The sequence below is a fragment of the Phyllobates terribilis genome, unplaced genomic scaffold (assembly GCF_046119375.1).
Source record: "Phyllobates terribilis strain yellow unplaced genomic scaffold, ASM4611937v1 Scaffold_150__1_contigs__length_4496277, whole genome shotgun sequence".
NCBI lineage: Eukaryota > Metazoa > Chordata > Amphibia > Anura > Dendrobatidae > Phyllobates > Phyllobates terribilis.
The window spans coordinates 2,899,212-2,927,211 of record NW_027362910.1 but is presented as its reverse complement, the minus strand read 5'-3'; the positions used below and the strand labels follow the sequence as shown (position 1 = coordinate 2,927,211).

At 44.1% G+C, this 28,000-nt stretch overlaps 2 protein-coding genes across 3 annotated transcripts in view; one reads left to right on the top strand and one right to left on the bottom strand.

Annotated features, from left to right (window-relative positions):
• The first annotated feature begins 5,530 nt into the window (after nt 1–5,530).
• Nucleotides 5,531–8,887, top strand: LOC141206924 (acidic phospholipase A2-like). Of its 2 annotated transcripts, none has more exons than XM_073664287.1 (4): nt 5,531–5,689; nt 5,858–6,002; nt 7,590–7,690; nt 8,694–8,887. In XM_073664287.1, exons 1-4 carry the CDS (start codon nt 5,590–5,592, stop codon nt 8,870–8,872), a joined length of 525 nt encoding a protein of 174 aa, XP_073520388.1. In that variant the 5' UTR covers nt 5,531–5,589; the 3' UTR covers nt 8,873–8,887. The 2 variants fall into 2 exon arrangements, with proteins under 2 accessions (XP_073520388.1, XP_073520389.1); XM_073664288.1 differs by lacking the exon at nt 8,694–8,887 and adding an exon at nt 8,346–8,440.
• Nucleotides 8,888–21,381: 12,494 nt separating this feature from the next.
• Nucleotides 21,382–28,000, bottom strand: part of LOC141206923 (uncharacterized) — a 43,007-nt gene continuing 36,388 nt past the window's right edge. Inside the window, exons 7-12 of the mRNA XM_073664286.1 lie at nt 25,925–26,064; nt 25,619–25,795; nt 25,412–25,535; nt 25,231–25,328; nt 24,942–25,032; nt 21,382–22,448 (exon numbers count right to left, since the gene is read on the bottom strand). Coding sequence (XP_073520387.1) covers nt 21,685–22,448; nt 24,942–25,032; nt 25,231–25,328; nt 25,412–25,535; nt 25,619–25,795; nt 25,925–26,064 — 1,394 coding nt within the window. The 3' untranslated portion in view covers nt 21,382–21,684. The remainder of the gene's footprint in view (nt 22,449–24,941; nt 25,033–25,230; nt 25,329–25,411; nt 25,536–25,618; nt 25,796–25,924; nt 26,065–28,000) is intronic.

Here is a 28,000-nt window from a genome sequence, read left to right as displayed (position 1 = left end):
GAAATAATATAGAGAAGAGAAGATGGGAAATAATATAGAGAAGAGAAGATGGGAAATAATATAGAGAAGTGAAGATGGGAAATAATATAGAGAAGAGAAGATGGGAAATAATATAGAGAAGAGAAGATGGGAAAAAATATAGAGAAGAGAAGATGGGAAATAATATAGAGAAGAGAAGATTATTATTATTATTATTATTTATTGTTATAGCGCCATTTATTCCATGGCGCTTTACATGTGATAGGGATATACATAACAAAAGCATTTACATAATCTTAACAAAACGAGTCAGCGACTGGTACAGGAGGAGCGAGGACCCTGCCCGCGAGGGCTCACAGTCTACAAGGGATGGGTGAGGATACATTAGGTGAGGGTAGAGCTGGTCGTGCAGTGGTGTTTACTGCAGGTTGTAGGCTTGTCGGAAGAGGTGGGTCTTCAGGTTTCTTTTGAAGGTTTCCACGGTCGGAGAGAGTCTGATATGTTGGGGTAGAGAGTTCCAGAGTAGGGGGGAAGCACGGGAGAAATCTTGTATACGATTGTGGGAGGAGGAGATAAGAGGGGAGTAGAGAAGGAGATCTTGTGAGGATCGGAGGTTGCGTGCAGGTAAGTACCGGGAGATTAGGTCACAGATGTATGGGGGAGACAGGTTGTGGATGGCTTTGTATGCCATGGTTAGGGTTTTGAACTGAATTCTCTGGGCAATGGGGAGCCAGTGAAGGGATTGACAGAGAGGAGAGGCCGGGGAATAGTGGGGGGACAGGTGGATTAGTCGAGCAGCAGAGTTTAGGATAGATTGGAGAGGCGCAAGAGTGTTGGAAGGGAGGCCACGGAGCAGGAGGTTGCAGTAGTAGAGGCGGGATATGATGAGGGCATGCACTAGTGTTTTTGCAGAGTCTTTGCTGAGGAATGCACGGATCCGGGAGATGTTTTTGAGTTGGAGTCGGCAGGAGGTGGAAAGGGCTTGGATATGTGGCTTGAAGGAGAGATCAGAGTCCAGGGTTACCCCAAGGCAGCGAGCTTGTGGGACTGGGGAGAGTGAACAGCCATTGACGTTGATGGATAGGTCAGATGGGGGATGTGAATGAGAGGGTGGAAAGATGATGAACTCTGTTTTATCCATGTTGAGTTTTAGAAATCTGTCGGAGAAGAAGGATGAGATGGCGGACAGACATTGTGGGATTCTGGTTAGTAGGGAGGAGATATCGGGTCCAGAGAGGTAGATCTGTGTGTCGTCAGCATAGAGGTGATACTGAAAACCGTGAGACTCTATGAGCTGTCCTAGGCCGAAGGTGTAGATGGAGAAGAGCAGAGGTCCTAGAACTGAACCTTGGGGGACACCGACAGATAGGGGGCGAGATGAGGAGGTGGTGCGTGAGTGGGAGACGCTGAATGTCCTGTCTGTTAAGTATGAGGAGATCCAAGATAGAGCCAAGTCTGTGATGCCAAGAGATGAGAGAATCTGGAGTAAGAGGGAATGGTCCACTGTGTCAAAGGCAGATGACAGGTCCAGAAGGAGGAGGATGGAGTAGTGTTGCTTGGATTTGGCATTTAGTAGGTCGTTGGTGACTTTGGTCAGGGCAGTTTCAGTCGAGTGATGCGGTCGGAAGCCAGATTGTAGACGGTCGAAGAGGGAGCAGGAGGAGAGGTGGGAGGACAGTTCAAGGTGGACATGTTGTTCTAGAAGTTTTGAGGCAAAGGGGAGGAGTGATATGGGGCGGTAGCTAGTCAGAGAGGAAGGGTCAAGGGAGGGCTTTTTGAGGATGGGTGTGATTGCGGCATGTTTGAAACATGAGGGGAAGACTCTGGTTGTTAGTGACAGATTGAAGAGGTGGGTTAGGGTTGGGATGAAGACTGTGGTGAGGTTAGTGATGAGGTGGGATGGGATTGGGTCAAGTTCGCAGGTGGTGAGGTGTGATTTGGAGAGTAAAGAGGAGACTTGACCTTCTGTAATGGTGGAGAAGTGGGGTTTGGAGGAGGAGGGTTGAGCAGATATGAGGAGGCGTTGTGTGGACTTTAGGCAAAAGTTTTGTCTGATGGTGTCAATCTTCTGTTTCAAGAATGATGCAAAGTCGTCGGCTGAGATGAGAGAAGAGGGAGGAGGTGCTGGGGGATGAAGGAGAGAGTTGAAAGTGTTAAATAGCTGTTTAGGGTTGTGAGATAGGGAGGATATGAGAGATGAGAAGTAGGTTTGTTTTGCTGTAGTGAGTGCGGACTTGAAATTAGTGAGGGATTGCTTGAATGCGATGAAGTGCTCGATGGAGTGAGACCTTTTCCATCTCCGCTCCGCAACCCTGGAGGCCAGGCGCAGTTCTTTGGTAAGTTTAGTGTGCCAGGGTTGCCTGTTGAATGTGCGAGGTGTGGTGTGTGTGAGAGGGGCGATCGAGTCTAGAGCTGAAGCTATTGTGGTGTTATATGAAGCAGCAGCAAAGTCTGCATCGTGTAAGGAATTTATGTCTGTGAGAGGAAGGAGGGATTCAGAGAGAGAGTGTAAGTCAAGGTGTTTGAGATTTCTGCGAGGGTGTGTGAGTCTGTGGAGTGGGGATTGTGCACCCGGAGAGGAGAGGGTAGAGAATGTGAGGAGGTTATGGTCAGAGAGAGGGAGTGGTGAGTTAGAGAGGTTAGATAGGGAACAGAGGCGGGTGAAGATGAGGTCCAGATGTGAAATAATATAGAGAAGTGAAGATGGGAAATAATATAAAGAAGAGAAGATGGGAAATAATATAGAGAAGAGAAGATGGGAAATAATATAGAGAAGAGAAGATGGGAAATAATATAGAGAAGAGAAGATGGGAAATAATATAGAGAAGAGAAGATGGGAAATAATATAGAGAAGAGAAGATGAGAAAAAATATAGAGAAGAGAAGATGGGAAATAATATAGAGAAGAGAAGATGGGAAATAATATAGAGAAGAGAAGATGGGAAATAATATAGAGAAGAGAAGATGGGAAATAATATAGAGAAGAGAAGATGAGGAATAATATAGAGAAGTGAAGACGGGAAATAATATAGAGAAGTGAAGACGAGAAATAATATAGAGAAGAGAAGACGAAAAATAATATAGAGAAGAGAAGACGAAAAATAATATAGAGAAGAGAAGATGAAAAATAATATAGAGAAGAGAAGATGGGAAATAATATAGAGAAGAGAAGATGAAAAATAATATAGAGAAGAGAAGATGAGAAATAATATAGAGAAGAGAAGATGAGAAATAATATAGAGAAGAGAAGATGGGAAATAATATAGAGAAGAGAAGATGGGAAATAATATATAGAAGTGAAGATGGGAAATAATAGAGAGAAGAGAAGATGGGAAATAATATAGAGAAGTGAAGATGGGAAATAATATAGAGAAGAGAAGATGGGAAATAATATAGAGAAGAGAAGATGGGAAATAATATAGAGAAGTGAAGATGGGAAATAATATAGAGAAGTGAAGATGGGAAATAATATAGAGAAGATGAGAAATAATATAGAGAAGTGAAGATGAGAAATAATATAGAGAAGAGAAGATGGGAAATAATATAGAGAAGAGAAGATGGGAAATAATATAGAGAAGAGAAGATGGGAAATAATATATAGAAGTGAAGATGGAAATAATAGAGAGAAGAGAAGATGGGAAATAATATAGAGAAGAGAAGATGGGAAATAATATAGTGAAGTGAAGATGGGAAATAATAGAGAGAAGAGAAGATGGGAAATAATATAGAGAAGTGAAGATGGGAAATAATATGGAGAAGAGAAGATGAGAAATAATATACAGAAGTGAAGATGGGAAATAATATAGAGAAGAGAAGATGAGAAATAATATAGAGAAGTGAAGATGAGAAATAATATAGAGAAGTGAAGATGGGAAATAAAATAGAGAAGAGAAGATGGAAAATAATATAGAGAAGTGAAGATGGGAAATAATATAAAGAAGAGAAGGTGGGAAATAATATAGAGAAGTGAAAATGGGAAATAATATAGTGAAGTGAAGATGGGAAATAATATAGAGAAGTGAAGATGGGAAATAATATAGAGAAGTGAAAATGGGAAATAATATAGTGAAGTGAAGATGGGAAATAATATAGAGAAGTGAAGATGGGAAATAATATAGAGAAGTGAAGACGGGAAATAATATATAGAAGAGAAGATGAAAAATAATATAGAGAAGAGAAGATAAAATAATATAGAGAAGAGAAGATGGGAAATAATATAGATAAGAGAAGATGGGAAATAATATAGAGAAGTGAAGATGGGAAATAATATAGAGAAGTGAAGATGGGAAATAATATAGAGAAGAGAAGATGGGAAATAATATAGAGAAGAGAAGATGGGAAATAATATAGAGAAGTGAAGATGGGAAATAATAGAGAGAAGAGAAGATGGGAAATAATATAGAGAGAGAAGATGGGAAATAATATATAGAAGTGAAGATGGGAAATAATAGAGAGAAGAGAAGATGGGAAATAATATAGAGAAGTGAAGATGGGAAATAATATCGAGAGAGAAGATGGGAAAATAGAGAGAAGGAAGATGGGAAATATTAGAGAGAAGTGAAGATGGGAAATAATAGAGAGAAGAAGATGGGAAATAAATAGAGAAGAGAAGATGGGAAATAATATAGAGAAGAGAAGATGGGAAATAATATAGAGAAGAGAAGATGAGAAATAATATAGAGAAGAGAAGATGGGAAATAATATAGAGAAGTGAAGACAAGAAATAATATAGAGAAGTGAAGACGGGAAATATATGTAAGTGAAGACGGGAAATAATATACAGAAGAGAATATGCGAAATAATATAGAGAAGAGAAGAAGATGGGAAATAATATAGAGAAGAGAAGATGGGAAATAATATAGAGAAGTGAAGATGGGAAATAATATAAAGAAGTTAAGATGGGAAATAATATAGAGAAGTGAAGATGAGAAATAATATAGAGAAGAGAAGATGGGAAATAATATAAGAAGAGAAGATGGGAAATAATATAAAGAAGTGAAGATGGGAAATGAAAAAAAAGCAAAAAACTCAAAGCAATTATGGAATTGCACTTTTTTTTTTAGAAATTTTAACTCACTTGGATTTTTTTTCTCGCTTTCTGATGCGTCACATGATAAAATAAATGATGTCATTCAAAAATATAACTCATCCCGTAAAAAAACAGGTCCTCATACAACTATGGGCACAGACAAAAATAAACAAAGTTATGGCTCTAGGAAGAAGGGGAGGAAAAGACAAAAAAAAAAAAAACTGAAAATTGCCGGGAATTTAAGTCCATATATATTAGAATATAATCTAGTAATTCTTACTTTGGTGAAAATGCCTACTCCCCCCAAAACGTACAGGTCTGCCAATATTTTGTGTTGTTACATTTTCACTCCGTGGTCATTATCACACACATTCCACCATCTATTGATTCCGTGGGAACAATTTTGTTATCCTAAATTCACATGCACTGTACAGGTAAGGGTTAATGTTTCAGTACACGATCACCGGATCATATGATGCTGTTATTAGATAATAAGTCCCCAGGCAGCCAATAGCAGATAGCGCTCGGCAGCCCCACCTAGTGGTAGGAATATGTAGTGCAGATATCAGGAGGATATAAAGCATGGTGGTATCTGCTGTTCTTACAGATCCTCTTCTCCTGGATATTCCCCTCGGTCTCCTGGGCACAATGATAACCTGTCTGCTGCTCCTCCTTAGTCTCGGTAAGTCCTGATATTATCTGGAGCCTCTCAGGTAATGGGAATATAGTAGGGACTGATCTCCAGGCAGCTCCTGATCCAGAAGAGGAATATTCCCTGTAACATCCGTCATTCCTGGTGACTGCTCCGATCAGTGTCACACAACAAGTGATGGCGGCTTTTATCTTCTAGGGTCGGTGGACGGCGTCAGAATCCATCTCAAAGATTTCACAGATATGCTGAAGGAAACAACGACCAAAGAAATATCAGATGCTCTTCCTAAAAACTGCTTATGTGCGGCAACAACAAGTGATCAATTACTGGATAATATTCGAAAGTAAGTGAAAATCTATACAAGAAGTGACCTGCAGTCCTATGTAACACCAGAGATAAAACACACAGAGTTATCACTGTGTTATCTATGGTGTTACATAGGACTGCAGGTGACATCTACTACATTATCTGTACTCAGAGAGTTATCACTGTGTTATCTGTGGTGTTACATAGGACTGCAGGTGAAATCTACTACATTATCTGTACTCAGAGAGTGATCACTGTGTTATCTGTGGTGTTACATAGGACTGCAGGTGACATCTACTACATTATCTGTACTCAGAGAGTCATCACTGTGTTATCTGTGGTGTTACATAGGACTGCAGGTGACATCTACTACATTATATGTACTCAGAGAGTTATCACTGTGTTATCTGTGGTGTTACATAGGACTGCAGGTGACATCTACTACATTATCTGTACTCAGAGAGTCATCACTGTGTTATCTGTGGTGTTACATAGGACTGCAGGTGACATCTACTACATTATATGTACTCAGAGAGTTATCACTGTGTTATCTGTGGTGTTACATAGGACTGCAGGTGACATCTACTACATTATCTGTACTCAGAGAGTTATCACTGTGTTATCTGTGGTGTTACATAGGACTGCAGGTGACATCTACTACATTATATGTACTCAGAGAGTTATCACTGTGTTATCTGTGGTGTTACATAGGACTGCAGGTGACATCTACTACATTATCTGTACTCAGAGAGTCATCACTGTGTTATATAGGACTGCAGGTGACATCTACTACATTATCTGTACTCAGAGAGTTATCACTGTGTTATCTGTGGTGTTACATAGGACTGCAGGTGACATCTACTACATTATCTGTACTCAGAGAGATATCACTGTGTTATCTATGGTGTTACATAGGACTGCAGGTGACATCTACTACATTATCTGTACTCAGGGAGTTATCACTGTGTTATCTATGGTGTTACATAGGACTGCAGGTGACATCTACTACATTATCTGTACTCAGAGAGTTATCACTGTGTTATCTGTGGTGTTACATAGGACTGCAGGTGACATCTACTACATTATCTGCACTCAGAGAGTTATCACTGTGTTATCTGTGGTGTTACATAGGACTGCAGGTGACGTCTACTACATTATCTGCACTCAGAGAGTTATCACTGTGTTATTTGTGGTGTTACATAGGACTGCAGGTGACCTCTACTAGATTACTCAGAGAGTTATCAAACTGTATAATAGCCCCCACAGTTTTCAAGTCCCCCAAGAGTAGTTCCTATAAAGTATGAGGGCCCTCACACACCATTTCAGGGACCGCCACAATTACCCCCGCAGTGTATGAGGGTCCCCCATTGTTTATGATATCCCCACAAGCTTCTATTATATAGAAAACATCAGATATTCACCTAATACAGGATCCGGATGAGTCCGCTGACGAGGTCCGGGCAGGCCAACGCGCAGTCATCGTGCTGACGCACACACAAGGGTTAATAGTAAGGGTCTTCTCCTACAGACCACCAGGATTTTTTTCTTTTTCGCCTGCAGGGCCCAGGTGGGATTGAACACATTATAGTTTCGCCCCGGTGACATTACTCTCTTGCTTCCTCAGGTGCTGCGGTATACAACAATGCTGCTATAGTGATGTACGATATTGTTTCAAACGTTTTCTGAAATACTCTTACGCTTACAGTAAAGGGACCATCACTTGCGGTAAGTCCACAGTTCTCTTTGGGGTCAGGATACTAGGTGACATAGTGAGATACGAGTGTAACAAACCCTCAGCTGTGATTAGAATTTTTTTAGATAGAGATAAAAATGTTCCAGTTCATTCACTTCATTCAGAGACATTAAACTTGTATAGAAGTTTTAGGTATAACGGCCCTGATTCACCAAAACTGATGTTTTCATTTCCAGTTATGACTCCGGGTGCGCTGGAGTAAGACGCTCCGTAGAAGCGTAGAGGTCATAGTGAATCTGGTGCATCGTTCAGCTGCCGGGCACCAGGGACAGAACTGTGCTGTAGTCACGGATCAGAGTTTATTTCTATATTACTTTATGCCATTTTCCTGCTATATATTATAATGAATTTTTCAGGTCGTGCTCGACCACACCCTCCGCTAAGCTCCACCCACTTTTCAAACGTTAGAAGAACTGGCAGAAAAATGGCAGAAGTTATAAATTTTCAGTTTTACGCCACATTCATGGTGCAAACTGTTTGACTAATCGGTTTAAAGCCTATTAGAACGATACAGAAGTATTGCATTCAGAATCGGCAGCCATTAAACTTTATTTAGTCAACGAGAAGTCGCTTTATCACGGCTGAGTTATTTTATAAAACTTCTTTCATTCTTCTCCCATAAACTAGAAATTTGTTTTCAGCTCCATCCACTATTAAATCAGATTACAGATCTGCCCAGGAGTAACAGCAGTGGCTCAGTATATTGATGGAGCATGTAGAAATTCAGAGGAACATAGAAAAAGATTTCATGAAACCGTATGAAAAAATCTTATTTTAAATAAAACAAGTGCACATCCATGGGAGAGAGCTACGGGGTAAGAACTGAGCAACGGCCGTTTCGCACTCACTCACGCTTCATCTAGTGCTGTATCCTCATCTAATTTTCTATTAACTTCTTTTATTCTCGCAGATCCTTTGTCTCATATCTCAGACACGGATCCTTCATAATGATAAATGTTTCTGTTACTCCCGCAGATCGGAATAGGTACATAGGAGAATGTGCCACACAAGTCTGTGAGTGCGACAGGAAAGCCGCGATGTGTTTAATGAACCCCGAGAATTCAGAGAAGAACTCAAACTATGGAGAAAAGTGTTATTGGAAACTTAAACCCTGCATTGATGAATCATTGTTAATGCAGTCGTTGCTCAAATAGATATTGATTTATTGTTTTAGTTCTCATAAGATCTTTACACTGTATTCCGTCAATTAAGTCAATTAGTGAGCTGCACTCACTATTCTGCTGGTGGCGTCACTGTGTACAAACCTTACATTACTGATCCTGTACCAAGAAAATAAATCTACAATTAATATAAATACTTGTGTCGTTTTCTTCTAAAGTTTGTGCTGTATTTAGCCTCTTCATATTCACTATTCTGCAGGTGCAGTCACTCTGTACATACATTACATTACTGATCCTGAGTTACATCCTGTATTATACTCCAGAGCTGCACTCACTATTCTGCTGGTGCAGTCACTGTGTACATACATTACATTACTGATCCTGAGTTACATACTGTATTATACTCCAGAGCTGCACTCACTATTCTGCTAGTGCACTCACTGTGTACATACATTACATTACTGATCCTGAGTTACATCCTGTATTATACTCCAGAGCTGCACTCACTATTCTGCTGGTGCACTCACTGTGTACATACATTACATTACTGATACTGAGTTACATCCTGTATTATACTCCAGAGCTTCACTCACTATTCTGATGGTGCAGTCACTGAGTACATACATTACATTACTGATCCTGAGTTTCATCCTGTATTATACTCCAGAGCTGCACTCACTATTCTGCTGGTGCAGTCACTGTGTACATACATTACATTGCTGATCCTGAGTTACATCCTGTATTATACTCCAGAGCTGCACTCACTATTCTGCTGGTGCAGTCACTATGTACATACATTACATTACTGATCCTGAGTTACATCCTGTATTATACTCCAGAGCTGCACTCACTATTCTGCTGGTGCAGTCACTATGTACATACATTACATTACTGATCCTGAGTTACATCCTGTATTATACTCTAGAGTAGTGTTGAGCCACCCCCGTAGTGTTCGAGTTCGGTTCGGTTCGTCGAACACCTTCGAACACCATTAAAACCAATGGCAGGCAAACAAAAACACATAGAAACACATAGAAAACACCTTCAAAAGGTGTCCAAAAGCTGACAAACTGCTCAGAAGACATAACTAACACATGGAAAAGTGACAAGTACATATAGTCATGCGAAAATAAAAGAGATGGAGGAGTAAAAGGAGGGGGAGACACAGATATAGGCATGTCATGCCCTTCTAAAATCCAAAAAGTGAGAAGCCGACACGGCCAGTCCGCTCCTGCCCGTGCCACCTCCGTGTCGCCGGGTTTGTGCCAGAGCCGCGGTGAACCCTGACGGCCAGCCCCCCTCTCCCAATACTGGTGCCTGTCCGCTGGTGGGTCGAGCGAGCCCCCCTGTGGTGGAGGCAGCTCTAAGCTTTTTAATTTAAATTGTCCCTCTAGTTTGAATGAATACACTTTAAAATCAATTACAAGGATCTATTGGAGGGCAAGTCTCATGCCAGCAGCCGCGTAATTCCAGCTCCAGTAGCGTCCACTAAAGCTGCTGCAGTTAAAAAGCTTTTATAAGGATCGAGCTCGGCTGTCCACCGCAAGGCATCCTACTGCCAGTCCCAGCCCCTATGCCTTGGGGTGCCTCCTGATGCTCTTCACTGAGTATACTGTGGTCCCGAAGCATTTCCTTTGAAAAAATTAAGTGTCCAAACTACAGGTGGTGTAGCTTGCTTAACAGCCGGGATAATCCGCTGACTAGCAGACACTGCTACTAGGCACAAAGTATTTCCTGGGCTAGATGCTGTTAAAAATTTGTAATTAGATACTCTCGTTGGATGCTGAGAAAGCATTCCATAGAGTCTCCTGGCACGCCATATATTATTCTCTTAAAAAGCTTGGGGTAGGGGTCTAGGGGACCCTTTTATAGCCAAAATCACGGCCCTGTATTGCAATGCGTCACCTAGGCTGAAGATAAATGGAACTGTAGCACCCCGAGGGCTCGGTTGCTGCAGAGGTATTGCACCTCACCCAGAGGTGTGATATCTCACTCTCAGGTAAGGATGGAGTGTGGATCAGGACCCCGACACCTGCATGCATTACACCACATTGCCATGGGGCAGGGCGACCAATATGCCCCTGAGATGGGCACGACAGTCCCTGTCCCTGGCTGGAGTGGGGGGAGGGAACACTGAGGAAGGGGAACCCTGTAGTGCAGGAGCAGGGAGGAAGCAGTTCCTGGGTGCATTGAGAAGGGAGTATAAAAGGTGGCCACCATCTTAGTTCAGTGCAGAGAAGTCTGAGCAGAAGTGACAGGGAGCAGGGGCTCTGCATGAGCTCTGCTCCAGAGGCGGGCCTAGTAACAGAGGCCCAGGCCTGGAAGAGGGAGAAGGAAGGAAGAGGAGCGGAGAAGGCTCCAGGAACGAGGAACGAAGGGATCCCAGGGGTGTGGACGGGCGAGTCGCCACCGCACGCCCGAATCGACCTGCGTGGAGGGGTCAGGCCAAAGGGGGAGACCGGTCCCCGAAACTAGTGGAGGCGGGAAACGACCCTCAGCTAGAAACCAGAGGCTGTGACATTTTATGTGGCGCAGCCCCTCACTACACCCGCTAGGAGGGCAGCACATAGGGTCAGGGAAACTGGCGCCAAGTTTAGCAAGAGGAGGCCCGAGGCAGCTGAACAGAAGGGTTGGTAAGAAAGGCCAGACAAAGGACACACAAAGGGGGTCCTGTGAAGCGCTCCAAAGTTATCTGGGAGTTGTCTGAGCCCCTCACCTGGTGAGCACAGTACGACGTGGGCAGCCGTTACCTGCAGACGTGGTCTGGATAATAAGAACTGTGAGTAAAGGCCCTGGACTGCATCACTGACTCCGTGTCATTACAGCTGCTGCCCTGCACCATCACCCCCATTCTCCGCATACACTGCCCTGAGGCCAGGGGTCCTCAAACTTTTTATACAGGGGGCCAGTTCACGGTCCCTCATACCATTGGAGGGCCGGAATATAGTTTTTTAAAAAAAACTATGAACAAATTCCTCTGCACACTGCACATATCTTATTTTGTAGTAAAAAAACAATACAGGAACAAATACAATATTTAAAATGAAGAACAAGTAAAGTTAAATCAACCGGTATTTCAATAGGCAGGTAAATGTCCCCAATAGGCAGCATAGGTCCTCTATAGGCAGGTAAATGTCCCCAATAGGCAGCATAGGTCTTCAATAGGCAGGTAAATATCCCCAATAGGCAGGTAAATGTCCCCAATAGGCAGCATAGGTCCTCAATAGGCATGTAAATGTCCCCAATAGGCAGGTAAATGTCCCCAATAGGCAGGTAAATGTCCCCAATAGGCAGGTAAATGTCCCCAATAGGCTGCATAGGTCCCCAATAGGCAGGTAAATGTACCCAATAGGCAGCATAGGTCCCCAATAGGCAGGTAAATATCCCCAATAGGCAGCATAGGTCCTCAATGGGCAGGTAAATGTTTCCAATAGGCAGCATAGGTCCTCAATAGGCAGGTAAATGTCCCCAATAGGCAGGTAAATGTCCCCAATAGGCTGCATAGGTCCCCAATAGGCAGGTAAATGTACCCAATAGGCAGCATAGGTCCCCAATAGGCAGGTAAATATCCCCAATAGGCAGGTAAATGTCCCCAATAGGCAGGTAAATGTCCCCAATAGGCTGCATAGGTCCCCAAGGTAAATGTACCCAATAGGCAGCATAGGTCCCCATTAGGCAGGTAAATATCCCCAATAGGCAGCATAGGTCCTCAATGGGCAGGTAAATGTTCCCAATAGGCAGGCCGTTTCCCCCTTATAATGCCATATGCAGACTGTCCCCCCCCCCTTATAATACCCCATGCAGGCTGTCCCCCCCCCCCTTATAATGCCCCATGCTGGATGCCACCCCCCATATAATGCCCCATGCAGCATGTCACCCCCCCCATATAATGGCCCATGCAGCATGTCACCCCCCCCCCCATATTATGCCCCATGCAGGATGTCCCTCCCCCCCCCAAATAATGCCCCATGCAGGATGTCACCCCCCATATAATGCCCCATGCAGGATGTCACCCCCAATATAATGCCCCATGCAGCATGTCACCCCCCCATATAATGCCCCATGCAGGATGTCACCCCCCCATATAATGCCCCATGCAGGATATCACTCCCCTGTCTTTATAATGCCCCATGCAGCATGTCACCCCCCCCCCCATATAATGCCCCATGCAGGATGTCACTTTTCCCCCCGTATAATGCCCCATGCAGCATGTCACCCCCCCATATAATGCCACATGCAGCATGTCACCCCCCATATAATGCCCCATGCAGCATGTCACCCCCCATATAATGCCACATGATGCATGTCACCCCCCCCATATAATGCCGCATGCAGCATGTCACCCTCCCATATAATGCCACATGCAGCATGTCACCCCCCCATATAATGCCACATGCAGCATGTCACCCCCCCCCATATAATGCCACATGCAGCATGTCACCCCCCCCATATAATGACCTATGCCTCCATACATTAAAAAAAAATAAAAATCCAATACTCACCTCACTTGCTGCCGCTGCTCTACTGTGGTCTGGACTCCAGCGTCGCGGCGGCGTTGTCCCGCTCTGCGCTGCCTGTGACGGCACGCGGGAGGGCGCGGTGTAAAGACGTCACCGCGCCCTCTGACCTGAGACGTCACAGGAAGCGCAGAGCAGGAAGACAGCGGATCTGCAGAGGCACGGGAAGAGGTAAGTATCCACCTGCCGGGGCCCTGAGGAAGCGGGGGGAAGGGCGGGCAATGGCACCGCTCTCCTCTCCTCCGCCCATAGCCCGCGGGGCCGCATGTGGCCCGCTGGCCGTAGTTTGAGGACCCCTGCCTGAGGCTATACTCCTCCCGTGGGGAGTTATGCTACGCTCTGCTGCACCCACAACACCAGCCTCAGCGGTCTGCCCTGCAGCGGCGGTTCACTCTGACCGCAATCCACGGGTGGCGTAGTCGGACATTTAAACATCAAAACCACATAAATAGTTCCGCCACTGGTTTGACCGCCCTGAGACACAGAACCGGGTCGCCGCCACGGAGACTACAACCACCAGCATCCACCAAAAAAGGTCCGGCTCCGGATGTCCCAAGGCCTAGGGGGCGCGTCAGAACATTTTCATCACCTTTCATAATCACCAATGGGACAAGGCAGGGATGTCCTCTGTCCCCTCTCTTATACATCCTAGTGATGGAGCACCTGCTCTCATCAATTCGCCATAACCCCAATATTAGGTGGATTGAGGTGGGAGGCACCGAGTACAAGTGCTCTCTATTTACTGATGATGTCCTAGTATATATCACTCAATCACATATAGCCATCCCTGCTGTTATGGCTGAAATAGATCACTTTGTTACATGGTCAAATTTTAAAATCAATGCAGCGAAGTCTGAGGCCCTCGATGTCTCCCTCCCCAAATCCATACAGGATTCCATCCAGTCCAACTTTCCCTTTGCCTGGCCCTCACAGGGTATCAAATACTTAGGAATTCCTATTCATAGAGACCTCTCCCGTCTATGTTATCTTAATTTTGGGCCCTTTATTGAACAACTCCATACAGACCACGGTTGGCAAGTTAGAACTGTAAGATTCACTACGTGAACCACTAGTGTTTTGTGGAAAAGCACATGTACACTGTGTTCCAAATTATTATGCAAAAAGTGTTTAGGAGTGATAAGGGAAGAATTTGTTTGTTTGTCAGTTAAACTCATTGATGGTGATGTGTGTCAGGGCTCTTTATATCACTGTAAGCAATTGCAGACACCTGTGCTTAGTTTGGCAGGTGTGTCCAATGAACGGCAAGACTACTTAAGAAGGCTCTCTCACATTATTAAGCAACCTACATTTTCTGCCAAAATGGGAAAGAAAAAGGATGTGTCGGCTGCTGAGAAGCAACAAATTGTGGAGTGTTTAGGTCAAGGCATGCGATGATCAGGATGAAGTGTCTTGGCAATCAAGAAGTATGTAGCTGATTCACAGTACACACGTGTGCGTGCTGATAAGGGAAAATTGAGGACTCTTTCCTACAGGCAATTACGTCAGGTTAAAAGAGCAGCGGCAAAAAAGCCTTGTCATAGCAGCAGACAAGTTTTTGAAGCTGCTGGTGCCTCCAACATCCCCCGAACAACAAGATGCAGGGTCTTTCAGAGGTTTGCAGCTGTGCGTATGCCATCCTGTCGACCTCCTCTATCCACTGCACACAAGCAGAAACGGCTCCAGTGGGCCAAACATTACATGAAGATTGATTTCAAAACTGTTTTGTTCACGGATGAGTGCCGTGCAACGCTCGATGGTCCAGATGGATGGAGTGGAGGATGGCTGGTTGATGGACACCCCATGCAAACACGGCTACAGCGCCAACAAGGAGGAGGTGGAGTAATGTTTTGGGCTGGAATCATGGGGAGAGAGATTGTCAGCCCCTTTAGGATCCCTGAAGGGGTAAAGATGAACTCCATAATGTATGTGGAGTTTCTGAAACAGCACTTCCTTCCATGGTTCAAGAAGAAGAACCGTGTATTCCACAGCAAGATCATTTTCATGCATGATGATGCACCGTCTCATGCTGCACATAACACATCTGCATCTCTGACTGATATGGGCATAAAAGGGGACAAACTTATGGTGTGACCCCCATGCTCCCCTGACCTCAACCCCATTCAGAACCTCTGGAGCATCATCAAAAGGAGTGTCTATGATGGCGGGAGGCAGTTCACATCTAAGCAACAGCTCTGGGAGGGTATTCTGTCCTCATGCAAAACAATTGAAGCAGAAACCATCCAAAACCTGACAAATTCAATGGACGAGAGAGTTCAGAAGCTCCTTTCGAACAAGGGGTCCTATGTGCAAATGTAACATCACCTAGAATAAAGTTTTGAGTTGAAAACTGTTTGATTTCAGTTTCTAATAACCTGCTAATGCTTATAATTTCAAAAATGACCATTTTTTTGGTCTTTATTAAAATGAAAAGGTTGATCGAAGAGTGTGGGGGATCTAAGAGTGTGGCAACCCAGTAGTCAGGATTACTTCGAATTCTGACAATCTGAGGGTCATGTTGCAGGTAGAGCAGCAAGAAGGCACTTATGTGTCTTGCGCATCTCGGAGCCCCAAAATTATTTTCCGGGCTAGATGCAGCTAAAAATTATTATTAATTTTAAATCTGGTGGAGCTTAGTATAGATGGCCTAATAGAATCAGTACTGCACACTGCTACAAAGCCCAAATTATTTTCCAGCCAAGATACAGATAAACATGATTAGTAATTTTAAATCTGGTGGAGCTTAGTATAGATGGCCTAATAGAATCAGTACTGCACACTGCTACAAAGCCCAAATTATTTTCCAGCCAAGATACAGATAAACATGATTAGTAATTTGAAAGCTTAAAACGGTTGGTGAGGTGATTTTAACCAATCATCAAGCTTTTACTCTCCCCAGGATGACACAGGGGTAGAAAAGTCGTTTCGGATTCATGATTTGTTCATCTTTATGAACGTGAGAATGTCTACATTATCAGTGGAGAGCCACGTGCGCTTATCTGTCAGCACACCACCAGCAGCGCTGAACACACGTTCAGACAGAACGCTGGCTGCGGGGCATGACAAGATCTCCAAGGCGTAAGTGGCGAGCTCCGGCCATTTATCCAGATTGGAAGCCCAAAAAGAGCAAGGGTCCAGTGACACAGTCATAGCTTCAATGTTTACTTGGAGATACTCCTGTACCATCGTCTCTAGGCGTTGACTATGAGTCAGACTTCTTGTCTCCTGTGGCCTTGCAAAGGATGAGCTAAAAAAGTGGTGAAATGATTCCGCAAAATTGATGTTACCAGCAGATACTGTGTTTCTGTTACGATTTGAGTGCTGAACACTCGACGGTCCCACGGTTGGCAAGTTGGAACTGTGAGATTCACTACTTGCACCACTGGTGTTTTGTGGAAAAGCACATGTAAGATTCTGCAACAGTCTCTGCTGATACTCCTGCATGCGTGCATCCCTTTCTATGGCAGGAATTATTTCTGCAAATTTATTTTTGTACCGGGGATCTAACAGTGTGGCAACCCAGTAGTCCGGATTATTTCTAATTCTCAAAATTCGAGGGTCATGTTGCAGGTAGTGCAGCAAGAAGGCACTCATGTGTCTTGTGCATCCAGAAGCACCAAGTCCCTGTTGTGTTGGTGGCGAGGTAACAATCATGCTTCCTTCCTCTGTCCTCTCCCCCCAACCTCGCACAACAGAAATGTGATCAAGGTCTCCCTCATCTGATGAGTCTTCCATCAGTTCGTCCTCCACTTCTTCCTGGGCTCCTGCACCTTCCTCACTAGTTTGGCTGCTACCATGCGCCCTGGTAAAACCATCTCCCCCACCCTCACATGCCTGCCGCCTTGGTGCTGCCGACCGTCTGGACCTTGCAGATGTTAGCTCTTCCGCATACAACTCCTCCTCCTCTACTTCCTCCACCTCCTCTTGTGCCACCATCTGACTCAGAATTCTGTTTAACATGTGCTCCAGCATGTAAATCACCGGAATAGTCATGCTGATAATGGCATCGTCAGCACTAAACATCTTCGTCGCCATTTCAAAACTGTGCAGAAGGGTGCATAGGTCCCTGATCTGAGACCACTCCTCCAGCGTGATTTGCCCCACCTCTGTATCCCGTTGGCCCAGGCTATACGTCAGAACGTATTGCACCAGGCCTTGTCGGTGCTGCCACAGTCACTGCAACATGTGCAGAGTTGAATTCCACCGGGTAGGCACATCGCATTTTAGCCGGTGAAGTGGCAGGCCCAACGACTTCTGTAGAGATGTAAGTCGCTAAGCTGCGGGATGCGAACGGCGGAAGTGAGCACACAGCGACCGTGCCCTCTGCAGAAGGCCATCTATTCCGGGATAGTGGGCTAAAAATTGCTGGACAACCAGGTTCAACACGTGAGCCATACAAGGCACGTGTGTGACATTGCCCCGGCGAAGGGCCGCACCCAGGTTTGCAGCATTGTCGCACACGGCCTTCCCTGGTTTCAGGTCCAGTGGAGACAACCATTCATGAAATTGGTTCTCCAGAGCTGACCACAACTCCTCAGCTGTGTGACTCACATTTCCCAGACATTTCAAAGTAAAAACCGCCTGATGACGTTGAGCCCTACTGCCAGCATAGTAAGGAGGTGTGCAGGATCCCTTCTGCGCAGTTAGAAAGCTTGTGGCATGACCAGACAGGCTTTGGGTGCAGGTGGAGGACCGAGAGGAGGTTGAGGAGGCAGAAGCAGTGGAGGAACTTTGACATAAAGAGGATTTACACACAACTCGTGGGGACGGCAAGACTTGGACAGCAGCCCCTTGTCCTGCTGTCACCATAGTTACCCAGTGCCCAGTCAGCGACATGTAACGCCCCTGTCCATGCCTACTCATCCAAGTGTCTGTGGTGAAATGCACCCTGTCACACACAGAGTTTCTCAAAGAAGAGGTGATGTTGTGTGCGACATGCTGGTGGAGCGCAGGCACACCTTTCTTTGAGAAGTAGTGCCGACTGGGCATCTGGTACTGGGGCACTGCGACGGACATAAGGTCTCGAAAATCCTCTGTGTCACCAGGCGGAAAGGCAGCATTTCTGTAGCCAAGAGCTTGCAGATGGTGAAATTCAACCTCTTAGCTTTCTCATGGCTAGGAGGAAATGGTCTTTTACTTGTCCACATCTGAGGGACCGAGGGCTGGCTATTGTGCTTAGACGGGGTTGATAAGGGTGTCCCCGGCAAACTGCCGGTCTGTGAGGAAGATGCAGGCGGACATGTTAGGTTGCCTTGATCCAAAGGTGGTGCTATCGATGTCGGACAGCGCTCAACACCAGCTGGTGTTACCACCTCCAAAGAAAATGATGACCTGCCAATCACGCTGGCTGTTGCGGGTAAAGAGGTGGCAGGTCTGCGTCCCAAAACAGGTGTGACTGCTGTCCCCCCAGTCACAGAGGATGAAGAGGCCGCAGATGCACAAGATGGGGCAGACGGTGGTTGGCCCGGCCGGCTAGGCCGCATTGTAGCACAGTGAGCTTCCCACTGCAACTTATGCTTCATGTCCATGTGCCAGTTCATGCATGAAGTACTCAAACTATGTATTTTTTGGCCTCTACTTAGCTTTTGTTGACAAATGTTACAGATAACACGAGTTGGGTCATCTTTATCGATCTGAAAAAATGCCCAGGCTATGCAAGGCTTAGAGCCCATGCGACCTGAAGAGCCACTACGACTTGTGGTCAGAGGCAGAGTTGTGTTTGAGGATGCAGTTGTTGACGTGCTTCCAGTACTACGTCTCTGTCCAGGAAGGCGCAATCTGACCTCGTCGTCACTAGCATCCTCCTCCACCTCCTCTGCTGACCTCATCTCTTGGCTGACTGTGGGTTGACAGTAAGTGGGATCTCCAACCTCATCATCATCACCCTGTGCGTTATCACACCCGTCATCCTCAGAGCCAACCTGTTCCTGCCCTGACAAAAAACTAAAGTTGTCGCTCCAATCAGGTATTTGAGTCTCATCATCGTCTTCCTCATTGTCTCCACCAACAGGAGTTACAGTTTGGGAATGAGGGTCTACATTATGGTCAGAACCTTCTGCGTCTGGTCCTGGATCCGACTCATAAAGATTCTGGGCATCAGTGCAGATCATTTCCTCGTCTGGATTCACAGAAGCGCTGGAGCCGACCTCTGATTCCCAGGCTATAGTATGAGTAAACAGCTCTGCAGACTCAACCATCTGTTCTACCTCATACTCAGACGGGCAGCTGGAGATTTGGGAGCTGTGAGGAAGCAAGTGCGATTGGGGTGACACCTCTGAGGACTGGAGTATTTGTGATGTTGAAGTTGATGTGGAAGAGAGCCCACTTAAAGGAGCACTTGATATCCGTTGAAGCACCTGCTGTTTTTGTGCCTCATCTGGAATTTGTAGCGATTGGCGTGGCCTTAAGAAAGGGATCTTATCACATTGTCCGCTAAAAGAAGTAGACATTTTAGTTTTGCTGGAAGATGGTCTTTCTTCTGCAGATGTTACTGTTGCTTTAACACCTACTCCACGGACACAACCTTTTTTCCCCTTCCCAACACGCCTATTCCCCTTTCCACCAGCAGCAGGCCTTTTTCCACTCATTTTCGTGGTTAACTAATTCACAACTCTGGAGTTGTTTGCACAAAAAAACAATGGATGGGAACCGAGCAGAGCTTAGTGGCCAAACTGTGGTATTAGGCCAAAACTATTGTCTGGGTTTGATGCAGAAAAAAATTATATTCAGTTTGCAACCTGATGGAGGTCAGTATAGATGGACTAATAGAACAAGTCCCACACACTGCTAGAAGGCCAAATATTTTTTCAGAGCTAGATGCAGAAAAATATTATATTCAATTTGCAACCTGATGGAGGTCAGTATAGATGGACTAATAGAACAAGTCCCACACACTGCTAGAAGCACAAATATTTTTTTAGAGCTAGATGCAGAAAAAAATTATAATCAGTTTGCAACCTGATGGAGGTCAGTATAGATGGACTAATAGACCAAGTCCCACACACTGCTAGAAGCCCAAATATTTTTTCAGAGCTAGATGCAGAAAAAAATTATATTCAATTTGCAACCTGATGGAGGTCAGTATAGATGGACTAATAGAATGATGCTATGGCCAAAAGGTATTACTTCACTAGGTGCAGTAAAAAATTGGTATTCTATACACAGGTGGTGTAGCTTGCAACACAGATAGGCTACTCCACTGACTAACACACTCTGCAATAGGCCAAAAAGGATTAGCTTTGCTAGATTCAGCCAAATGCTGTGAAAAAAACTTGCACAGCACTGGCACAGACCTGCCTGGCAAAAACTGATAGGAACTGATGTAACCTAGTCCTGAAAAGGACTCCAATTACAATTAGTCTTTACTCCCACAATCTATCTATTTAAGAGCACAGACCTGCCTGATAAAAGTCGTAGGAAATGCTGTAAGCTAGTCCTTAAAAGGACTGCAATCACAACTCTTCCCTACTCCCAAGCTATCTGTAGATTTGTGCGAAAATTGGCTTGAAATTAACAAGGTATAGCGCACACAGCAACAGCGGTGCCGTCTAACACGCAGCTGCAGCAGTGAGAAAATGGTGGCGACGGGGAAAATGGCTTGGTCTTATAGGGCAAGGACATGTGACATACACTGCCAATGACACATGCCCTTGCTTGTGTGAAAAAAAGCAGTTCGCTCCGTGTGTGCGCTGCTGATAGGCTGACAGATTGCACCTCCCCACTGTAAATGCGGGAAAGAGAAAAAAAAATGGAGATCTTCATTATTCCTGCAAAGATCCATCCCCTGCTCCTCCCCCCGCCCCGCTGTACACTCAAACTGCGTATTAACATTAATTTTCATCATTACTGAGAAAAAATCCAGTTATGATTTTGGTGCACGAACAGTTATCGAACATAACCTCGAACAGCCGAATTTTTTTCAAATTGTTTGTGTTCGCCGAACGGCTCGAACACCGCCCAAAACAGCTCGAATTTGAGATTGGCGAACAGTTCGAGTCGAACAACGCTCATCTCTAGTGACGACCCTAACACAAGAGGAAGGTTAACAAAATGTGTTCTCTTGTTAAAACATTTCCCACATTCCGAATATGAAAAAGGTTTCTCCCCTGTGTGGGTTCTTTGATGTATAACAAAATATGATTTCTGGGTAAAACATTTTCAACATTCTGAACATGAAAATGGCTTCTCCCCTGTGTGAGTTCTCTGATGTGTAACGAGAGATGATTTTGTTGTAAAACATTTTTCACATTCTGAACATGAAAAAGGCTTCTCCCCTGTGTGTGTTTTATGTTGGCTATTAAGATGCACTTTCCGGTTAAAACATTTCCCACATTATGAGCATGAAAACGGCTTCTCCCCTGTGTGAGTTCTCTGATGCTTATCCAAATCTGATTTTTGGCTAAAACATTTCTCACATTCTGAACATGAAAATGGCTTTTCCCCTGTGTGATTTCTTTGGTGCTTAACAAATTGTGATTTCTGTGCAAAACATTTTCCACAGTCTGTACATGGAAAAGGCTTCTCCCCTGTGCGAGTTCGAAGATGTGTTACAAGAGTTGATTTCTCTGTAAAACATTTCCCACATAATGAACATGAAAATGGCTTCACTCCTGTGTGAGTTCTCTGATGTTTGCTAAGACTTGATTTCTCTGCAAAACATTTCCCACATTCTGAACATGAAAATGACTTCTCCTCTTTGTGACTACTCTGGTGACTAACAAGATTTGATTTCTTGTTAAAACATTTCCCACACTTGGGACAAAGAAATCTCTCTGCTGTGTGAATTTTTTGATGTTTAAGAAAAGACTTTTCAAGGGGAAAGCTATCTCCATGTTCTGAACGTGAAAATGGCTTCTTTGCGTTAGTATCAGTTTGTTTTTTAATGCTTATTTTGTGAGTTTGATTTTCCTTAGTAGTCGGTAATGAATCAGAAGACAGGACCTGTTTCATAGGATCAGACGACAGATCTTTACTGTGACGGGATGATGGTAAATCTGGAGAAATGGCATTCACTTCAATTGTATCCTGTGGGATCTCAAGATCGTCTGATCTAAAAATTGATGTCAGCTGTCCCTCTGATCTCCTGGTACAGTCACCTGCCAAGAATAAATCCTATTATTTTTGAATAAAATATCCTTGAAATTTATATTTTTGAACATTTCTACTTAAACTGTTCGTACAAATGTCAAGTTATGTAAAAATATTGAATTATTCACCAGGACAATGACAGTTCACAGTCTAATAGAAAATCTCATAGCATGAACCAGTGGAGCGTGGTGTTCAATATTTGTTCATTCTTCCTCCCAAATATGGAGTAAAAGCCACCAAACAATGTTATGTAGCTGAATATAATACCAATAAAAACTTCTACTCATCCGGCAAAAAAACAAGTCTCCACTCAGGTCCATCATCTGTCAGTGTAAAAACAGAGGATCAAAGGTTCTTTAAAAGCAACATGGCTTCCATAAACCAATCCAGCAATATCCGCTCTCCCAAAGTCAGATCTCCCCCTCGCTTCTGAGCCTTGCAGTGCGTCCAAACCACATTTATCATCCATGTATTTGGCATTACTATAGTGAGAAGAAGCCTCTTCATTTACGGTGTGTGTCTCCTGGAGCACAATCTGGACACTATGTTTGGGTAATAAAATGGCATATTTAAAAATTTTCACTCTCCAACATCCAGTGCCTGTTGAATCAAAATAGTCACTACACCTATAGATTAATTGAGGGTTATCATTTCCAAAATGCAGCCACTTTATGGGGATTTCTATTGCTCTGGTTTTCTGACATTTTGTCATATTAGGGCTCCGGCAATTGGTGTGTCCATTTACTTTGGGACCTGCTCCTGTGACGTCTGCTTCTGTCACCAGGAACCGCCTTATTCATCCTGCAGGCGGCGCTGGTGATGGAGGAGACGTCAGAACCAGAAGCTCTGGGCGGTGCAGGCTCTGTCCAGTCACTAAGATTAGGGTTCCTGAGACCTGAAGTACCATCCAGTCTGGCAGTATGGGTGTGTGTTCTGTCCAGCTGCAGTAATCTGCTCCCTGCTTCAGCCATTTGGAAAGCACCGCACCCTACTAAAGCTGGAAGCATATTGCCGGAAGCTGCCAGATCCAGCCTTGTTCTCCTCTGGTTCAGTCCTCTGTGCTCAGCTCCCGGCTTGTGTATTTGGTTCCTGTTGTGACCTCGGCCCGTTTACTGACTACTCTCGTGTCTTCTGATCTTGTACTTTCTCTATCCTCCTGGTTCTGACCCGGCTACCTGACTATTCTTCTTCCCATCTCACTCCACAGAATAGCAGGTAACACCGTGGCCCAAGCCTAGGGGTCTCTGTGTAAGTCCAGACCCATGTAGAGGGGTTAAAGAATGAGGGTTAAGGCAATACTTGAAATCTGAAAAACGGGGTAGATAGCACCAAGCCTGCTCATGGTGGCCATCTTTTGAGCTGCCAGGTGACCATGAATAGTGCCCCCAATACATTGTGTCTGCAAATTATTCCAGCAAGATCTGCATTGAAATATCTCAACGGTGCCCCTTCCCTTCTTAACCTGCCATGTGCCCAGACAGTAGTGTACAACCGTATATAGGGGATTGTCACATTCAAGAGAAGTTGGAAATAATTTGTAAGGTCCATTTGTTTCCTATTATCCTTTGTGAAGAATTCCAAAATTATCACCACATAAAGTGACACACGTCAGATTTGAAAAATACAATGGGGCCGGATTAGGGACACAAAACTGGCTGCGGGAAGGGGTTAAATCAGAGTATTTTGGGCACTAATTACTGTAGTCAAAAACTGTGAGTATAGACAATAACACATCTACTGAAATGATCAAACTGAACAGTCTCCATCAGAGAAAAATGAGTAACTAGTGGTGAAACCTCTCTGGGGTAATTAGAGTCTGGGACTCGGGGGCTCTTCATCATCTAAACTATCGTAAGGGACAATATTTCCTGTCAGATAAATTTCAAGAAGAAATATTAGACATTGAAGTAGAACTTTTTATAATAGTGCAGAGATGAGGTGTTTAGCTTAGAGACATATCATGGCACAGGTGTAATGTTTTTTATGTAGTTTATCGCAATCCTGCTTGAAGTTAGTTGGTTTTAAAAGAAATTGAAAAGTATAAAGGGAAACTCTGTTGTTATTGTACAGAAATTCAGACTTGGCCCTCACTGCACATTTAAAATTGTCGATTATAAAAGTGAAGTTTGGCCAGAAAGCCTGGACCTGGTCTTGTAGGGACCATATGAGAACATTCAGCAGCACAGAAGGGAGAGAAGGTAGATTCATCCAATGAGATATCAGGGTCCTAGGAAGCCAACAGCATCATTACCCTCCACTTTCTCTTAGCGGTCCAGTACAATATTTTATTATATTTTATCCTAAGCCCAGGGGTAGGTGGGTCTTCCAGGCTTCAATGCCCAAAGTCATTTGAACAGTTTTTGGTGGAGAATATTGTGGGCTAGAGGAAAATTGGTGATCACACAATTGTGATACGGTCAGGATACACCACCGATAAAGCAGCAGCAGCCGGTGACTGAGAAGAATCTGTGACTTCTCTGCATTTCAAAGTTAGTACTCACCTGGGCGGTTATCTGTAGGAATCTCCTCTTTACACCGCTCATATCCCCTCACATATGTCTCTGTAGTATTAATATGGGTCAGATCTTTACTCTGAAACAAATATTATAAAAGTCACAGACAGATGGAGAAGTCCCATCTATGATCAGCTCTAATCCTGCCATCTCCACCGTTCTCATTACACAAGTACAAAACATATAATACTGGTGGATAAAACAAGACTGAGCACAAGACCTTCACAGCCGTCTACACATCATAGGGGAGATCTCATGACACCTTCTCTCCATCTACCTGATGATCCTGAGGAACATTGGGATCTTCTTGTTTACAGTTCTGTGGAAGAAGAGGACGGGGACATCTCTCTGGTGTTGTCCTCTTACTGGATAGAGCTGGAGGAAACACATATAGGGACTGAATTCATTCTTTACATACAGATAATTATAGGCCGTGTGTATTTAGTCCTGACTATTACCTGGTGATGCGAGGGGCTGGGGAACCTCCATCATGGCGTCCTTGTACAGATCTTTGTGTCCTTCTAAATACTCCCACTCCTCCATGGAGAAATAGACAGTGACGTCCTGACACCTTATAGGAACCTGACACATACAATGATACCGTCATCCCCTCGATCCCTTCATAGCGTTACTGTATAATGTCCCAGCATTCCCAGCAGTGTCACCTCTCCAGTCAGCAGCTCAATCATCTTGTAGGTGAGTTCTAGGATCTGGTCACTGATGTTCTTATGTATGAGTGGGTGAGGTGGAGACCCCGTGTTTGGGCTCTTGGGTCTTCGACATTCCTCAGACACAGGGGCCTGACAGCGCTCACTAGAGGTCTTCTTCACTACTGTGTAATCCTGGTTATGGAGAGACACATTAATACATCTCACTATAGACATTTCCAGAGTCCTCACCTCTCCAGTTCTGTCCATCTGTTATTCCCATAGATAAGAATGATGTAATGTGACGTCATCAGAATCTCTCACCTCTCCAGTAAGCCGGAAGAGGATCTCTAGGGTGAGGTGTAATATCCTCTCCACCATCTTGTCTCTGTCCATGTCCATCTTTGATGGGTAAATCAGGAAAATTCTGTTACATAGAAGATATCCACTGAGAGGATACAATACTGTAGAGAGAAGAAGATGAGCCGATGTAACATCATAAAAATCCTGTATAATAATACAATTACTGCAGATAAAAAGGGAAACATATGAGATTTATTATTTTAAAGTATTTAGTTTTCTTCTATACATCAAACTAATAAAACCTATATATTTTAGGCTACAGACAAGAAGCAGTTTCTTCCTCGGAGTCTGCAGCTGAATATGTTTCTCATAGACTTATCGTCCATAACGCTAATTCTCATCTCATTTACAGACACTGGAATCGGTAATGGATTCCACATTCCTCTATTCCTCCTCATCTAGTGAGGACGGACCCCCAACAAGGCACCTTAGGACCTAGGCAATCCCTACCGCAATCAATCTCATATGGCCTGCACCCCCCAAAAATTATCAGTCTGTTATTCGGGATTTCATCGGAAGCTGAGGAATCCAATTTGATGTTACACGCCTCACTGAAATTGACTTTTTCAAATTATTTTTCAGCGAGGAAACAGTAAATCTTATGGTGGTCCAGACAAATTTGTATGCCCATCAATTTTTTAATCAAAATCCCACGTCAGCAAAAGCCAGGTGGCCCCCCTGTAAATGAAGCAGAGATTAGGACATTTTGAAGCATGGTGCTGCATATGGGCATAGCTAGAAAACCAGAGATTCGGCAATACTGGAGTACTGATATTCTCTACAGCACACCGGTATTCTGTTTGGCTATGAAAAAAATGTTTGATTAGGCCCCAGCCCCACTATCAGTATTTGGTCAGTGTTCGGTCAGTATTTTTTCTCAGAAGTGGGACCCAAAACCAGGTGAAGAACAATCCGAGAAAAGGTATAATAGAAACAAGTCACCAATTCTGCATTTATCACCCACTCCTGGTTTTGGCTCCCACTCCTGAGAAAAAATGCTGACCGAATACTGATAGTGGGGCCGTGGCCTCATAGTGATAATGTGCTGTGTCCTCCTGAGACGATCCTAACTTTGATCGTCTATATAAAATTCGGCCAGTAGTTGACCACTTCAGCAGAACATTTGCTGAGGCGTACAACCCCCAAAGGGACATCTCTATAGATGAATCTCTGGTTCATTTCAAAGGGAGGTTAAAATTCCGACAATACTTGCCCAGTAAGAGGGCTAGGTGCAGAGTTAGACTGTACATGATGTGCGAGAGTACCTCAGGGAACACCCACAGATTTAGGGTCTAAGAAGGGAAGGACACCCAGATTACCCCCCCTGAATGCCCCTCTATCCTGGGGGTGAGTGGGAAAATTGTGTGGAAAATGCTGCACCCACTGATGGATAAGGGTTATCACCTCTACATTGATAACTTTTACACCAGCATCCCACTCTTCAAGACCCTCTCTGTCAGAGATAGAGTTGCATGCAGCACTGTGCGAAAAAAATCAGAGAGGCCTCCCGAAGCCACTAATTGGGCAACTGCTGAGAAAGGGAGAAATAAGGATGGGAAATTTTTAAAAATGAGATTCTCAAAGCACAATCGTTAACAATCCCGAAAAGTAGGAAGAATGGGAAGCATTTAAGGAAACCAGGATGGATGAACACAGAACTTAAACACATGCTAAAAAGAAAGAAAGAAATGTTTATTAAATGGAAAGAGGGAGGCATATCTAAAGAAGATTATAATGCAGTCTGCAGATCCTGCAGGGCACGTGTCAGGTTAGCTAAAGCTGACAATGAATTAAGGCTTGCAAGAGATGTCAAAAGCAATAAAAAAGAATTTTGGGGGTATGTCAAAAGTAAAAGAAAAGTCAAAGATGCTATAGGATTTTTACAGGATGAAAATGGAGAAATGGTAAGAAAGGATGTTGAGAAGGCCGAACTTTTTAATTCCTATTTTGCATCTGTTTTCTCTCAGAAAGAAAATGTAACATCAACTGATCTTCACTGTCCTTTCAAAGGAATAGAAGAATCCAAGTTATCTGTAA